The 12938-nt window shown below is 39.2% G+C and overlaps 1 protein-coding gene across 1 annotated transcript in view; it reads left to right on the plus strand.

Moving 5' to 3' along the window:
* The window catches only part of LOC125709352 (unconventional myosin-VIIb), a 29730-nt gene extending 17978 nt beyond the window's left edge, over positions 1 to 11752 (plus strand). The window contains exons 27-46 of the mRNA XM_048977679.1: positions 29 to 202; positions 346 to 573; positions 1376 to 1543; positions 1698 to 1815; positions 3016 to 3142; positions 3287 to 3453; positions 4145 to 4326; positions 4415 to 4536; positions 4619 to 4773; positions 5039 to 5192; positions 5303 to 5458; positions 7241 to 7346; positions 7432 to 7545; positions 7667 to 7754; positions 7860 to 7966; positions 9741 to 9926; positions 10154 to 10270; positions 10354 to 10437; positions 10566 to 10685; positions 11086 to 11752. Of these exons, the coding sequence (XP_048833636.1) occupies positions 29 to 202; positions 346 to 573; positions 1376 to 1543; positions 1698 to 1815; positions 3016 to 3142; positions 3287 to 3453; positions 4145 to 4326; positions 4415 to 4536; positions 4619 to 4773; positions 5039 to 5192; positions 5303 to 5458; positions 7241 to 7346; positions 7432 to 7545; positions 7667 to 7754; positions 7860 to 7966; positions 9741 to 9926; positions 10154 to 10270; positions 10354 to 10437; positions 10566 to 10685; positions 11086 to 11181 (2769 nt within the window). The 3' untranslated portion in view covers positions 11182 to 11752. The remainder of the gene's footprint in view (positions 1 to 28; positions 203 to 345; positions 574 to 1375; positions 1544 to 1697; positions 1816 to 3015; positions 3143 to 3286; positions 3454 to 4144; positions 4327 to 4414; positions 4537 to 4618; positions 4774 to 5038; positions 5193 to 5302; positions 5459 to 7240; positions 7347 to 7431; positions 7546 to 7666; positions 7755 to 7859; positions 7967 to 9740; positions 9927 to 10153; positions 10271 to 10353; positions 10438 to 10565; positions 10686 to 11085) is intronic.
* Positions 11753 to 12938: the final 1186 nt, after the last annotated feature.

Raw genomic sequence — 12938 nt, forward strand, 5'->3', positions numbered from 1 at the left:
GTGTTTTCTGTTTTTTATCTAACAAAAGGCTACAAAGACCATGAAGCCAATGGCGATATCTGTGACTCTGATGGATGGGCGCACTCTCAGCCTAGCTGTGGATTCAGCCTCTACTTCAAAAGAAATATGCGAAACCCTCGCACAAAAAGTCAAAATCAAAGACATCTTTGGATTTTCACTCTATGTCGCCTTGTATGATAAAGTGTGTACCTTTGAAAATTAACTTCGTAATACAATCATATTCAACAAAGGCAATTTTAGCTTTTACTAAAGGTTCAGAACTGACACCTATATTTCTTGTAAATCAGGATATCCTCCATTGTATTTTTACTTGGGTATACTTAGGTATGGTCACTGGGCAGCGGCAAGGAACATGTGATGGATGCAATCTCTCAGTGTGAGCAAGAGGTGAGGAGGCAGGGCGGTCAGGAACAGCATGCGCCATGGCGTCTCTACTTCCGCAAGGAGATCTTCACTCCCTGGCATGACTCCAATGAGGACCCAGTCAGCACTGACCTCATCTACAGGCAGATCATCCGTGGCCTGAAGTTCGGGGAGTATCAGTGTGACAAGGTAACACTGCTGATTTTACAATAAATATGCATTAAACATGCATGACATTTGGCAACATGTGGCAACATGTAAGTAATTATTTAGAAAGTCTTCACAAATCTTTAGTGTTTGGGATTATGAATAATATTTAGAGTTTTCTTTATCTGATGTCAGTGGAGCAAAACTATATATTAGCATGTAAAGCATGTTACACATCCATCCATAAATCCATTTTCCAAACCGCTTATCCAACTGGGTCACGGGGGGTCCGGAGCCTATCCCGGATGCAATGGGCACGAGGCAGGGAATAACCCAGGATGGGGGGCCAGCCCATTGCAGAGCACACTCACACACCATTCACTCACACATGCACACCTACGGGCAATTTAGCAAGTCCAATTAGCCTCAGCATGTTTTTGGACTGTGGGGGGAAACCGGAGTACCCGGAGGAAACCCCACGACGACATGGGGAGAACATGCAAACTCCACACACATGTGACCCAGGTGGAGACTCAAACCTGGGAGCCAGAGGTGTGAGACAACAGTGCTAACCACTGCACCACCATGCCGGCATGTTGCACATTTTAGTTGTAAAAAGAGTAAATAAACTGAAAGTTATACCAATAGAAAATGCCTTAATTTCATTTGCCAAATTTTCATATAACTGTAATAATTTTTATGTTAAAGTTATGATCATGACTTCCAATATTTGATTATAGATTTCCCTGCAATTGTTTTTACCAAATTTTTCTATTTTTCAGTAAACATACTGAAATCATACTGTGAAATCAATATGCAAATGATCCCACTGTCTCTCTTTCAGGAGGATGAATTAGTACAACTAGGAGCCAAACACTTCTATGTACAGTATGGTTCAAGCAGCAGTCAAGATAGTGCAAAGAATGTGGTTCAAGACTGTATCAATAATTCTTTGCTTGCAGCAAAATCTGAAGAGAAATGGTTACAGATGATTAGCTCTGCACATCTTAAGGTAAACCTTCATCTGTTTTTGGTATATATACCAAATATATTATTATATATTATTCTATGTAATATTTTAGTATATTATGTTGGTATATAAAAAAAATGAAGCAGACACTTGCTATAATTGAACAGTTTTTAAGTTTTATTACTTTTTTTCTTAGGGTTCATACATAAACTCACAGATGAACCCTGCTGTTGCCAAGGCCGAAGTTGTTGATTATGCTCGTTTTAAATGGCCTGTGTTCTTCTCCCGGTTCTTTGAAGTCATCAGATCTTCAGGTGAATAAATATATAGCAAATTATGCTGCTTATCTTGTAAAAACAGTGCATGTCAAGGTGTGGGGTATACTAGATAGTATCATTCAGTACTTGTAGCAGACACGTTAAATGCAGACATGAGACCTTTGGTTGGAATGTTGCGCAGAATCCCAGAATTCTCAGCTAAAATCAAAACATTTAGTCTCACAGAGAAGCTGATGGTGGGGAATGGTGAGGAAACGTTGTTACTTGGTTCGTTTTGTTTTAAAAAATTGCCAGAAGGAAGCTTAAATGGGATAAAAAATATCATAATTGCATTGATGAAACCTAATAGATTACAAAGAGGATATTTCTAGTTAACAGTTGCTTTCCTACGAAAGTTCAGCTGGAACTAGTTCCTGGTTCCGAGTTCCTGGGCTGTCTCAACCGGGAACTTTCATAGCTCTTGACCACTATTCTGCATTGTTTTCCCACCGCACAACAGGAACTGTGGCCTTTACCTGTAACCTTTATGCTAAATAAGTCTGGGAGATGCAATTTCACATGAAACTACACCATCACCCCAAAATAATGAATAAGTTTTGTTAGTTAATTGTGAGTTATTAGGGGAACTTATCCTGCGGTCCGAAAATACTGGATAACTCTCATCCTGTATTTGTTTAAAACAGGACATGTTGATTTCTGTGTCATTTTGTTAATTCTAGGTATTGCCTCATTCACTTATTCACACTTATGTCTTGTTATTCTATTGGTACTTAAGCCTGCTCTTAGTTTGTCTCAGTGTGAAATTGTTTTATAACATGACTGGACATGCTATTAATCACTCATAGTCCGATTAATAGCAGTTCGGAAAATAAATCATACAACGGTTTATATATATATATGTGTGTGTGTGTGTGTGTGTGTGTGTGTAAACACACACACAGATTCATACTTAAAGCCCAGGTCCTAGTCAGTGGTGGCGCATAAAAGATCCAGCAGACATTCAGGTGATCTGACTACATTGGCACAAGTCACACAAAGTTGGGCTTTTAATAATGTGTAGTGTAGGTTTGTGAGGTAGTATGGTAATATTTATAATATACTCAAGTATTTTTGTGTCACAAAATTTATTGTGGTCGAACCACTCTGCTTGGTGACAGGTGGCAGGCCAGTCCTTGCAATATGTTCTTGTTATCCTGACAGCATCTAGTTAATTATGAGGTCACATTTCATTACCAGGTCCTGCTTTACCAAAAAACAAATTCATCATTGCCATAAACTGGACTGGGATACTCTTCTTAGATGAAAGGGAGAGGAAACTTCTGCAGCTTTCCTACCCTGAGGTTACAGGAGTCAACACGATGAGGTATGTACAACATTACCATCATTAAAAACCACAGCTGTGTCATGACAGAAGGGTTGAGGGTAAATGACACAGTAGGGTCAGCACAGAATGGGTAAAAAAATGTAAACTCTTCCATCAGTCAATCATGTTTTGTTTTTTTTTCAGGGATGGGAATGAATTTGGCCAATCTGTATTTCTCTCCACGCTTAAAGGAGACTTCACTCTCAATGCTGTCATGGCTGCAGACATAGCAGAGCTCCTGTACATGTTTTTAGGGGGGCTGAGAGAGCGATCTTTGTATGCAGTTACTCTGCAGGAATCCACCAAACAAGGTATGAGCACTTTTACAGTTTCACTTAACTGACTTTGAAAAGCAGTTCAGGCAGCATTTTAGTGATACTTGCAGCAGGCAAGGTGGCACTCGAGATGTTGTTTTGTGGGGGTTTTTATTTATGGACAGTGTGGGCAGGGCTAGTTTTTATTTATGGACAGTGTGGGCAGGGCTAGAAATGTGGTCAGGTGATGGGGTGACTGGGGAGCTCCCTAAGCGGCTGGGGCCAGCTCTTAGGCCACTGGCAGTACACACAGGAGGTGAGAGTACCCTTTGGTGGATCATGGTCAGGGAGAGAGAGAGAGAAGCACAAGCAGGCTTCCCGCCAGTCACCATCTCGCTTCACCTGCCCACAATGTGGCTTTTGGGTTATGCCAGGTGAGGCGATCCCTCCCCTGTTCCGCATGCCAGATGTGTTCCAATGACATTCCACACAGGCAGCTCCACGCCCACCCGTGGGCATGCTGCAGCTCCTGTTCTGCATTGTGCTCCCCTGGGAACTAGAGGACCCTCTGCTCCTGTGGGGACACACACTTCCTTTAAAGGAAAACTCAAACAGCTATCAAGACTATAAAAGTCGTCCTGGATTCAGAAGAAAGTTTTGAAAAATGCATTGTGATTCTTTTTTAAAAAAAAAATTGATTTTACATAGCTGATATATTTTTTTATAATAATCATTTTCATTTCTATAGATGACTCTACATTTCTCAACTACAAAAAAGGAGACCTTATCTTAATTATCAAAGATGAAGAATATTCCTCAAATCATGGCTGGATAAAGGGCAAAAATGAGCGAACAGGTCAAACTGGGGCTGTATCCACTGATGCTGTACTGGTCTTACCCACCCTGAAAAAGCCAACGAATGAAGTGCTGGTACGAGTCCATTTAAATGCAGCTCACTTTCATGTAGTGAAATGAAGGCAAGTTATGAAGTATAGTTTGGATGGGCTTATATTTTCAGAGCCTGCTGAACCTGTCCCCAGATCAGAGGAAGACAATAATTCAAACTGCACAGAAGGATGCTGGAACAGTGGCGAGAGCTGCCCTCTACTCGCTTAAGGACTATGCATTCCAGTATTTCAGGTAACGTTTATAAATTCACTACTGCAGTCAAAAAAGAACAAGTACATTAGTGACCACCCATTCTTCTCTCTGTCGACTCCAGGCAGCCTAACAAGGATGTAAACCAGCACGTGCTCTCCAAGGGAGCTGCTCCAGAGAGGCTGTGGGTTAACTCCAGAGAGCCAATCAAGCAGCCGCTGCTGAAGAGACTGGCTGGCAGCCCTGAGCTTAGTCACCAGGCCTGCACGGCCTTCACTGATATCCTGCCATGAGCATGTGTCAGAAAGGGCACAGCTCGATGCATTATACTGAGACGTAAATGAAATAATAAAGCAATAGCAAGGAAAATACTATATACAGTGCCCTCCTTTCAGAATCCAACCTTTCATTGAAGTAAATTTAATCACAGAAAAACAAGTCCTTCATCAAGTAATCTTCAACAAGAACACATGTGCCACATCTCATTCTTTGTTATTGGTGTTTTAACCATTGCAGAACTTTCTTTCCTTAACGTAACTTGTACCCATTTTAAAATACATGGGAGATTACCCTACCAAACAAACACAGAATCCCTTGGAACTCACTGACCAAATCTTCGGGCCTGCCACGAAGAATGAAGCCCTGAGAGATGAGATATACTGCCAGATCATGAAACAGATGACTAGCAACAGCAATAGGTTTATTTTTCAAAAAGTTGCATGTCCAAGCGCTGGTTTCCTGGTAGATGGTGTATAATTATCTGAAAACCAGAATGCGTGACGTCCTGCTGTGGACCTCTTTCTCTCAGGTTCAGCCTGGAACGAGGCTGGCAGCTGCTGTGGCTGTGTTGCGGTCTCTTCCCTCCAAGCCAGTCTCTCCTGAAACATGCCCAGCGCTTCATAGAATCTCGGCACCGGGAAGCTTTAGCTCAAGACTGCCTGCAGAGGGTGCAGGCGGCCCTCAGGTGAGCCTGTCCCGCACAATGTGAAACACCTCCAGTATAAGACATCAGAGTTGTCAAAACAAGGGTTAGGCTTTAGTATGTTAGAAGGTTGAAATTCATATAGTGTGTGAGCAGGGCATTCTGCATGTGCCTGTCCGACAGCACCACGTGTCGCTCGCTGACAGGGGTGCCCATTGCCAGGGGACGTGGCACGGGCTCTTGATTGATGGCACGGCTGTTTATGCATTTAGTGCTGCACACTTGGTGCAACTGTCACAGCGAGAGCCCCATCTGGAAAGAAGTGAATGGAGGTGTTGTCTTTCACATGTCCTTGTGTGCTGTCTGTCAGGGCCGGCTCCTGCAGAATTAGAACCTTTGCTTATGACACTCTTCTGCAGAAGATTAGTTATACATGTTATAGTTATACAGTAGTCCCCCCTTATCTGCGTGTGACATGTTCCAAGACCTACCGCAGATTATAGCGAACCATCCATGGACAGCATATATACTGTGATTTTTGAGTACATACATACTGTGTAGCTCTCAAGTTTACCTGATAAATTATATGTAAAGTACATTTTACATTATTACACAGTATTGCAATCTCTCTCGAATGAAAGGGATTCTGACGTCGGAGTATGGAATAGTCTTCTTGCTAGTGTAGTGCAAGCTAAAACCCTGGGTTCCTTTAAATCAGAGCTAGATAACATTTTAACAACTCTGAGCTATTCGTTAAGTTCTCCCCAAACGAGCTTGATGGGCCGAATGGCCTCCTCTTGTTTGTAAATTTCTTATGTTCTTAAAAAAATCCATAAGGGAACACAGTCAGAGAACAGGGCAACACAGAGGGCAGTGGCCTGTACTACGAAGTGGGGTTACTGGCTTATCAGGGTATCTTGTCGAATTTAAGGTAGTCTGGGCAAAATGTAAGTGAACGAATATGAAGTCCATTTAAATTGTGGTACCTTAAATCCAACCAGTTACCTTGATAAGCCAATAACCCCATTTCGTAGTACAGGCCCCAGGACTACAAAAATAACAAAAGTAACAATGACCAACTAACAAACTGAGTGAGAGCAGGCACTTCAGTACACACAAGAAATCAGGGAAAACAAAGTACAGGTGTAATCAACTCAGCCAATCAAAGGGGACTCAGATTAACTATAGAACCAAGTTGGGTGGATTACAATTAACTAATCCCAAAGCAAAGTAACAAACACTATGAAACATTATGAAACACTAAAAGCTAACAAAACCAGGAATAAAAAACCCTGACAACAGACACTGCAATAATGCAGCAAAGAATGCAATCAGTGCGAACACTAGAAGCAGACTGGATGAGAGTTCTGCGGCAAAGCATGGGTATGGGGACAAACGGAGATGTACTGGGTGCAATTGGGCTGGCAGATTTCATCATGTTATAGCTTTAACTTGCTTGGCATATAGTTTGAAATTTATAAACCTTTTATTTCTAGAATTTTTTTTTTCCAGACCACAGTAAACTGACTGAGGATAACTAAAGCCACAGATATGGGATTCCACTTCAGTCATTATAAATATGATTAAATTTTTCAATGTATGCAAATGATTCAGCATGGCTGGACAATTGAGAAAAAAAAAAAAAAACAATAATTATGTTTAGGAAGAACGAGGACCTCTTGTGGCCACAAGATCCTGACCTTGCAAACACGTATTGTTATCCTGGTTGAAAAAGGGGATGTTGGACAGTTGTTTCTTTATTATATAAAAACCTTATATGAATTCAAGACAACCTCACTTATGACCTTAACATTTCCGATGCAGGATGGAACACAGAAAGCTGCCTCCTCACCAGGTCGAGATCGATGCGATTCAGCAAAACAGCACCCAGATATTCCACAAAGTGCACTTCCCTAATAACACCGAGGAGGTTAGCGGCTCTGTGCCAATGACATACAGTAGAAACACATCTGCCTGTCATCACTTTCTGACATGCATACATTCATCCTCGTCAGATCTTTGAGGTGGGGAGCAGCACCCGAATCCGGGACCTCATTCAGAGCATTGCTGCTCAACTCAATTTACTCTCAGCAGATGGTTTCAGCATATTTCTAAAAACCCCTGACAAGGTCAGTCACAAAGACATTTTCTTTACCCATTATTTTATAAAGACTACTAATATTGAATAATCTGTAGTATTAACATTTGCATTTCTCAGCACATGATCGTTTTGTTGATCTCCACTTTTAGGTCCTGAGTTTGAATGAAGCAGACTACTTCTTTGATAGTCTGAGGCAGATCACAGACTGGTCAAAGAATTCCATGAGAACCAAGGATGGTAAATGCAATTATTCCTACATAAAGTAGTCATTATAGTTAAATTCTAGCTATGACTTTCATAACTGTCAGAGTGTCTATTTAAGCCATTTCTTGTACTTTGCAGGTGGGGCAATCAGTGTGACTTACACAGTGTTCTTCATGAGGAAGCTCTGGTTCAACATCAGTCCAGGAAGAGATCTAGAGGCCGACTTGATCTTCCATTACCCACAGGTGGAAAGTGCTTTTATCTGAAGAATAACATCAAATGCAATGTAGTTACATTGTGAGCAAGTACTAAAGAATCAGAATCAGCTTTATTCATGAACTGTTACATGCATGTACAAGGATTTTTTTTGTGCATAAACAGTAACTGTGTGTATAATGAAACATTATGTAATATGTACAAAGAATATAAGTAGTTGTTGCACTTTTAAGGATAGTTAGGTTGTCCATTTGTTCTTTTCCAACATATTAACAAATGTATAATGTATAATCTAAGCTGTTCTGCTACTAGTTGCCTAGTTTTGGAGATATCGGCCGTAGAAATATAGGGCTCCTATATATGGGGGTGAATAGCATTTTTTTAAAGCAGCAGAATAATGCATTTGAAAAATCCGACAGTAATGTCTCTTACTAAAAATCATGACCCACTTATTGAAGATAATCCACTAGGCATGTAGCGATGAATCGGGAATCTGTTAAAATTCGATGTAAATGTATGACGATTTAAACAGGCAGATGTGGAAAATGAATTGCTACTTTAGGAGTGAATCGGTACTTAACAGAAAAACTGGTGTAATATTGCATTTGATTTCACAACGTCAGTTGGACGTCAGATGTCACTGCGTAAGCACAGACAAGACAAAAACTGCATGCAAACATATTGTGATAGACTGATAACACACACAAATAGCACAACGAACATGCTTCAGCATGTCCACTGGCACCACAGTGAGCTCAATTCACCACCTCCAGAGCGAAGATTATTAAAAGGGCAAACCACACTAAAAAGCTGCACACGCAAGCCTTAGTTTATTTGGTTATTTTAGTTTATTAAGTGCGCCTTCATAATGCATTCATTATGCGTTTATAAAACATTCAGTCCACCTTCATAATGCATTCATAGAACATTCATAAGCAGCATGCAAGTACATTTTAACATCCTAACATCCCATAACAACTTTAATATACATTAATAACAAACATTACATGATTATACAATTATGTTTGTTATTATATAATGTTTGTCATTAATATATATGGATGTAAAGGTATACATGCACGATGTTTATGAATGATTTCTCAATACATCATGAAGGTGTACTGAACGTTTTATGAGTGCAGTATAAAAGTGCAGTATGACTGCATTATGAAGGTGCAGTTAATGTAAAGCGTTACCGTTTATTTGAATATTTCTTTAATTTTGATTTGGGATTTTTTTTTTTTTAAATAGTATTTTATTCAATTTCGGTTGCACTGTTAAGAAGAGGACACATTTTCCACAGTTTAGAAAGATAAATGAATATTTGTGAATAAATTTGTCTGCAGCTCATTCTGCTAAAAAATCGTGAGAAAATCGTATCGTGAACTCGGAATCGAATCGTGAGTTGAGTGCAGCAAGGAGTTTAATGTACTAACTATTTTCTTCTGGCAAACTCCACACACCAATCGTATCAGTGTGCAGAAGATATTGTAAGGATGCTCGTGTCTGCATCTTCTGTGCAGTGATACGATAGGAGTTTGGAGTTTGGTTTAAATTATATTTTTCTAGCTCTTTAACCGTGACAGATAGAATGGAATTCTATGGCATTATATGTGAGTGAAGCCCAGCATTTCTATGGCTGATATATCCAACACTAGGCAACTCCCAGCAGAACAAACTAGATGGATAGACAGCACTCTCTAAATCAGTCTAAAAATCAGTTTTTCAGGTTGGGGTGAATAGTCCCTTTGATCTTGAAAGAGGTATTTGGTTGATATAACTTTGTGCCCCGTGCTTTTCTAGGAGCTGCCAAAGTACTTACGTGGATACCACAAGTGCACCAAGGAGGATATGATTAACGTGGCCGGCCTGCTCTTCAGAGCGAAAGTTGACAATGACAAATCTCAGTGTGCCACTATCCCAAAGGTGCTGAAGGAGCTGGTACCCTGTGACCAGCTGAAGGCCATGTCATCAGAGGAGTGGAGGAAGGTAAGCAGCTGTAGGTCCTGGGGCAGAAGCTGGCAAAGGATGTGTGTATATATATATATATATATATATATATATATATATATATATATATATATATATATATATATATATATATATATATATATATATATATATATATATATATGTATATATGTATATTTATCAATTCCAAAGTCATTGGAAGAAGAAAGACGAGGTAATGGCTAATACTATGTTGTCTTATTCAGAGCATAGTAGCATCTTATAACAAACAAGCTGATATGACTGTGGAAGATGCCAAAGTTGCCTTTTTGAAGATCATCTGCCGATGGCAGACGTTTGGTTGTGCCTTCTTTGAAGTAAAGGTAAAAAAACACGAACTCAAATATTGAATTGTCATATTACTCTATTTCTATGTAGTATTGTAAGACATTCTCTCTTTTTCCAGCAAACTTCTGAGCCTAGTTTTCCAGATATAGTACAGATTGCTATCAGCAAACAAGGAGTGACAATCATCCACCCCAAAACTAAAGTAAATCATTTTCACTCTTGTTCATTTTTTTGAGCAATTGTCTCTTTAGTTAATATGTAATTATTATTAATTATTTGATCTGTTTGTTTATAGTATTATAGTTCTCAACATTTTTCCTTGATTTAAAGGACACACTGGCCACACACCCCTTTAATCGTATTGCAAACTGGTGCAGTGGTAGCACTTACTTTCACATGACCATTGGGAACCTTGTCAAGGGGAACAAGATTCTTTGTGAGACCTCACTGGTACGTCAAACAATGAAATTGTTTTATATCTACCTATGTTCCTTAATCCAGCTTTTATGAAGGATTCTCATTTCTCAGTAAAAGCACGAATAGTAATTTGCATTCTAATGCTGCTTTTCGACTAAACAGCTGACGGTGGAGAACAAAATAGCATAACAAACATCTGAACTTAAAACAAAAGTATATATTTTACATTGTGCGCTGATATCTATGTGCTTCTATGTGCCTTGTCAGATGCAGCTGAAAATGAAAGGACAAAGTAATTAATTGTTTCTGCTAGCAAGAGCCTTTGACATTGAGCTTATGATTAGCATCTGGAACTCTGCCATTTCCAAAGAAATTGAGATGCTAAATGTTGTGCATATTATGAGTCATAACTGTTTTCTTTCCCATTCACAAGGGCTACAAGATGGATGATCTTTTAACTTCCTACGTTAACATGTACGTCAAGGAGAGGAAAGGAGGACGGCCAAGACATCAGCGCGTCCCTGCGTGAAGTCTGCTGAAGCATGGAGGAAGCGAGCATAAAAGAGTTCCGTAATGTGCTGCCAAGCTGAAGGCTTGTGATGTTAATTTCTATGTAAGCTCTCTATCGGTAGTGCCCCATTTGGCTATTTCTTAAATTGATTAACGTAAGCAATGGGGTATTTGTAAATATTATGTTAGAGGTTACTACCGCTGAGAAAGTCTTAAGTGTGGATGTACTGTTTAAATACAGGAACTGCATGAAGATTTGTTCTGAGATGAAAACCCCGGTATCCATTACATGCACCAATGACTGAAATTTTGCACCTCAGCTGAGTTACCTAACTTCTGTTAGGGCCATGCAGCTTCACTGATTGTACAATGAATCCACTTCATATTATTGTGAAAGATTCCTTTTGTGATCAGTCTGCCTTCACCATTGAAGACTGAAATCCAAATAGTAATTATCTATATAGTCATTTGAGTGATTTTTAAAATGTAATTTATATTTTAATATGATTCAAGTAAGGTTCAATTTACGTTGAAACCTATGTGTGATCTGACCAAACTATAAAAAATAAGGTTAACTTATGGTGAAATTAATAAGCAATCAATAAATAATGACTTACTGCTAAAGTTCCAAGGTGTTTATTTCTCACAAATCACAATTTTTATTGCCAAATGTAGATATTTTGTGGTTGTGTGGTAATTTTGCCACCATGAGTTTTTTTAGGGCTGGTTGGGCTAAATCTGATCTGTCTTGCCCTTTGCTTAGGGACATATCCTAGTTACAGTCTCCCAGACTGCAGGAAAAAGATAACTAAACCTTTATAAAGTGCTTAATATCATTACAATATCGATAGGCCAGCCCAGGAATACGAGGCACCTTGTATGACTATAGTATTCCCTCTTTTACACCACATGCAGAATTATCAGGTTATTCCTGATGATAATTTTCAGCAACGCTTAGGCAACGTGATAAAAGTGAATTTCATAATGCATAGAGATAAAGGAAATGTATTCTGAAACATTAGTTTGACCCAAACAAAAATAAAAGAAAAACACTCAGTTATCAGTTTGTAGAATTATTAGGTAATCAGAAAGTAAGTGGGTTTTTCTCACTTCATCATCAACAGAAATAATAATAAAATCAGTTTTAGTTATTTAGTCTGTATAAGCAATAACAAACTATCAGGCATTCTGTATCGTCCACTTCACCAAGTTGAATGTCCTGTAGAGCTACTTTTCTTCAACCATATGCCTGTTTCTCCATTAAACCAGTCAGGTTTTTTACTTGATCACAGTTTATATTATATATTTATATTATTTATATTTATAAGGCAGCTAGGATTGCCTCCCAGATTCTGCTCTGAAAAGTGTACTGCTTGCCACCTTGGTAAATGTCACAGTTTAGGAAGGTTGAACAGTTCTCTGTGGGAGTTAGATCAGGTGATGAAGGAAGGTCCTCATTAGATCACCTTTTAAGCCTTTCTTAGCCAATCTATGGAATGCTTTGACGCATGGGAAGAAGCATTGTTTAGCATGAATATCATATCCTTTTGAATGCTGATAACCTCTTCTTTACTAGTGTTTAAATATGGTGTCATCTAGATATTGGCAGTAGTCCTTTTACACCATCTGCAAGTCAGAAGGTTCATACAGTTTAATCTCTGATAATTGCAGCCCACACCATCACTCCTTTACCACTTTGTTGACGCTTGAAGATCATCAAGAGTCACTCACATCTCATCTGTCCACAGAACCTTTGTAAAATCAATCTTGAGACAT

The sequence above is a fragment of the Brienomyrus brachyistius genome, chromosome 15 (genome assembly GCF_023856365.1).
Source record: "Brienomyrus brachyistius isolate T26 chromosome 15, BBRACH_0.4, whole genome shotgun sequence".
Lineage (NCBI taxonomy): Eukaryota > Metazoa > Chordata > Actinopteri > Osteoglossiformes > Mormyridae > Brienomyrus > Brienomyrus brachyistius.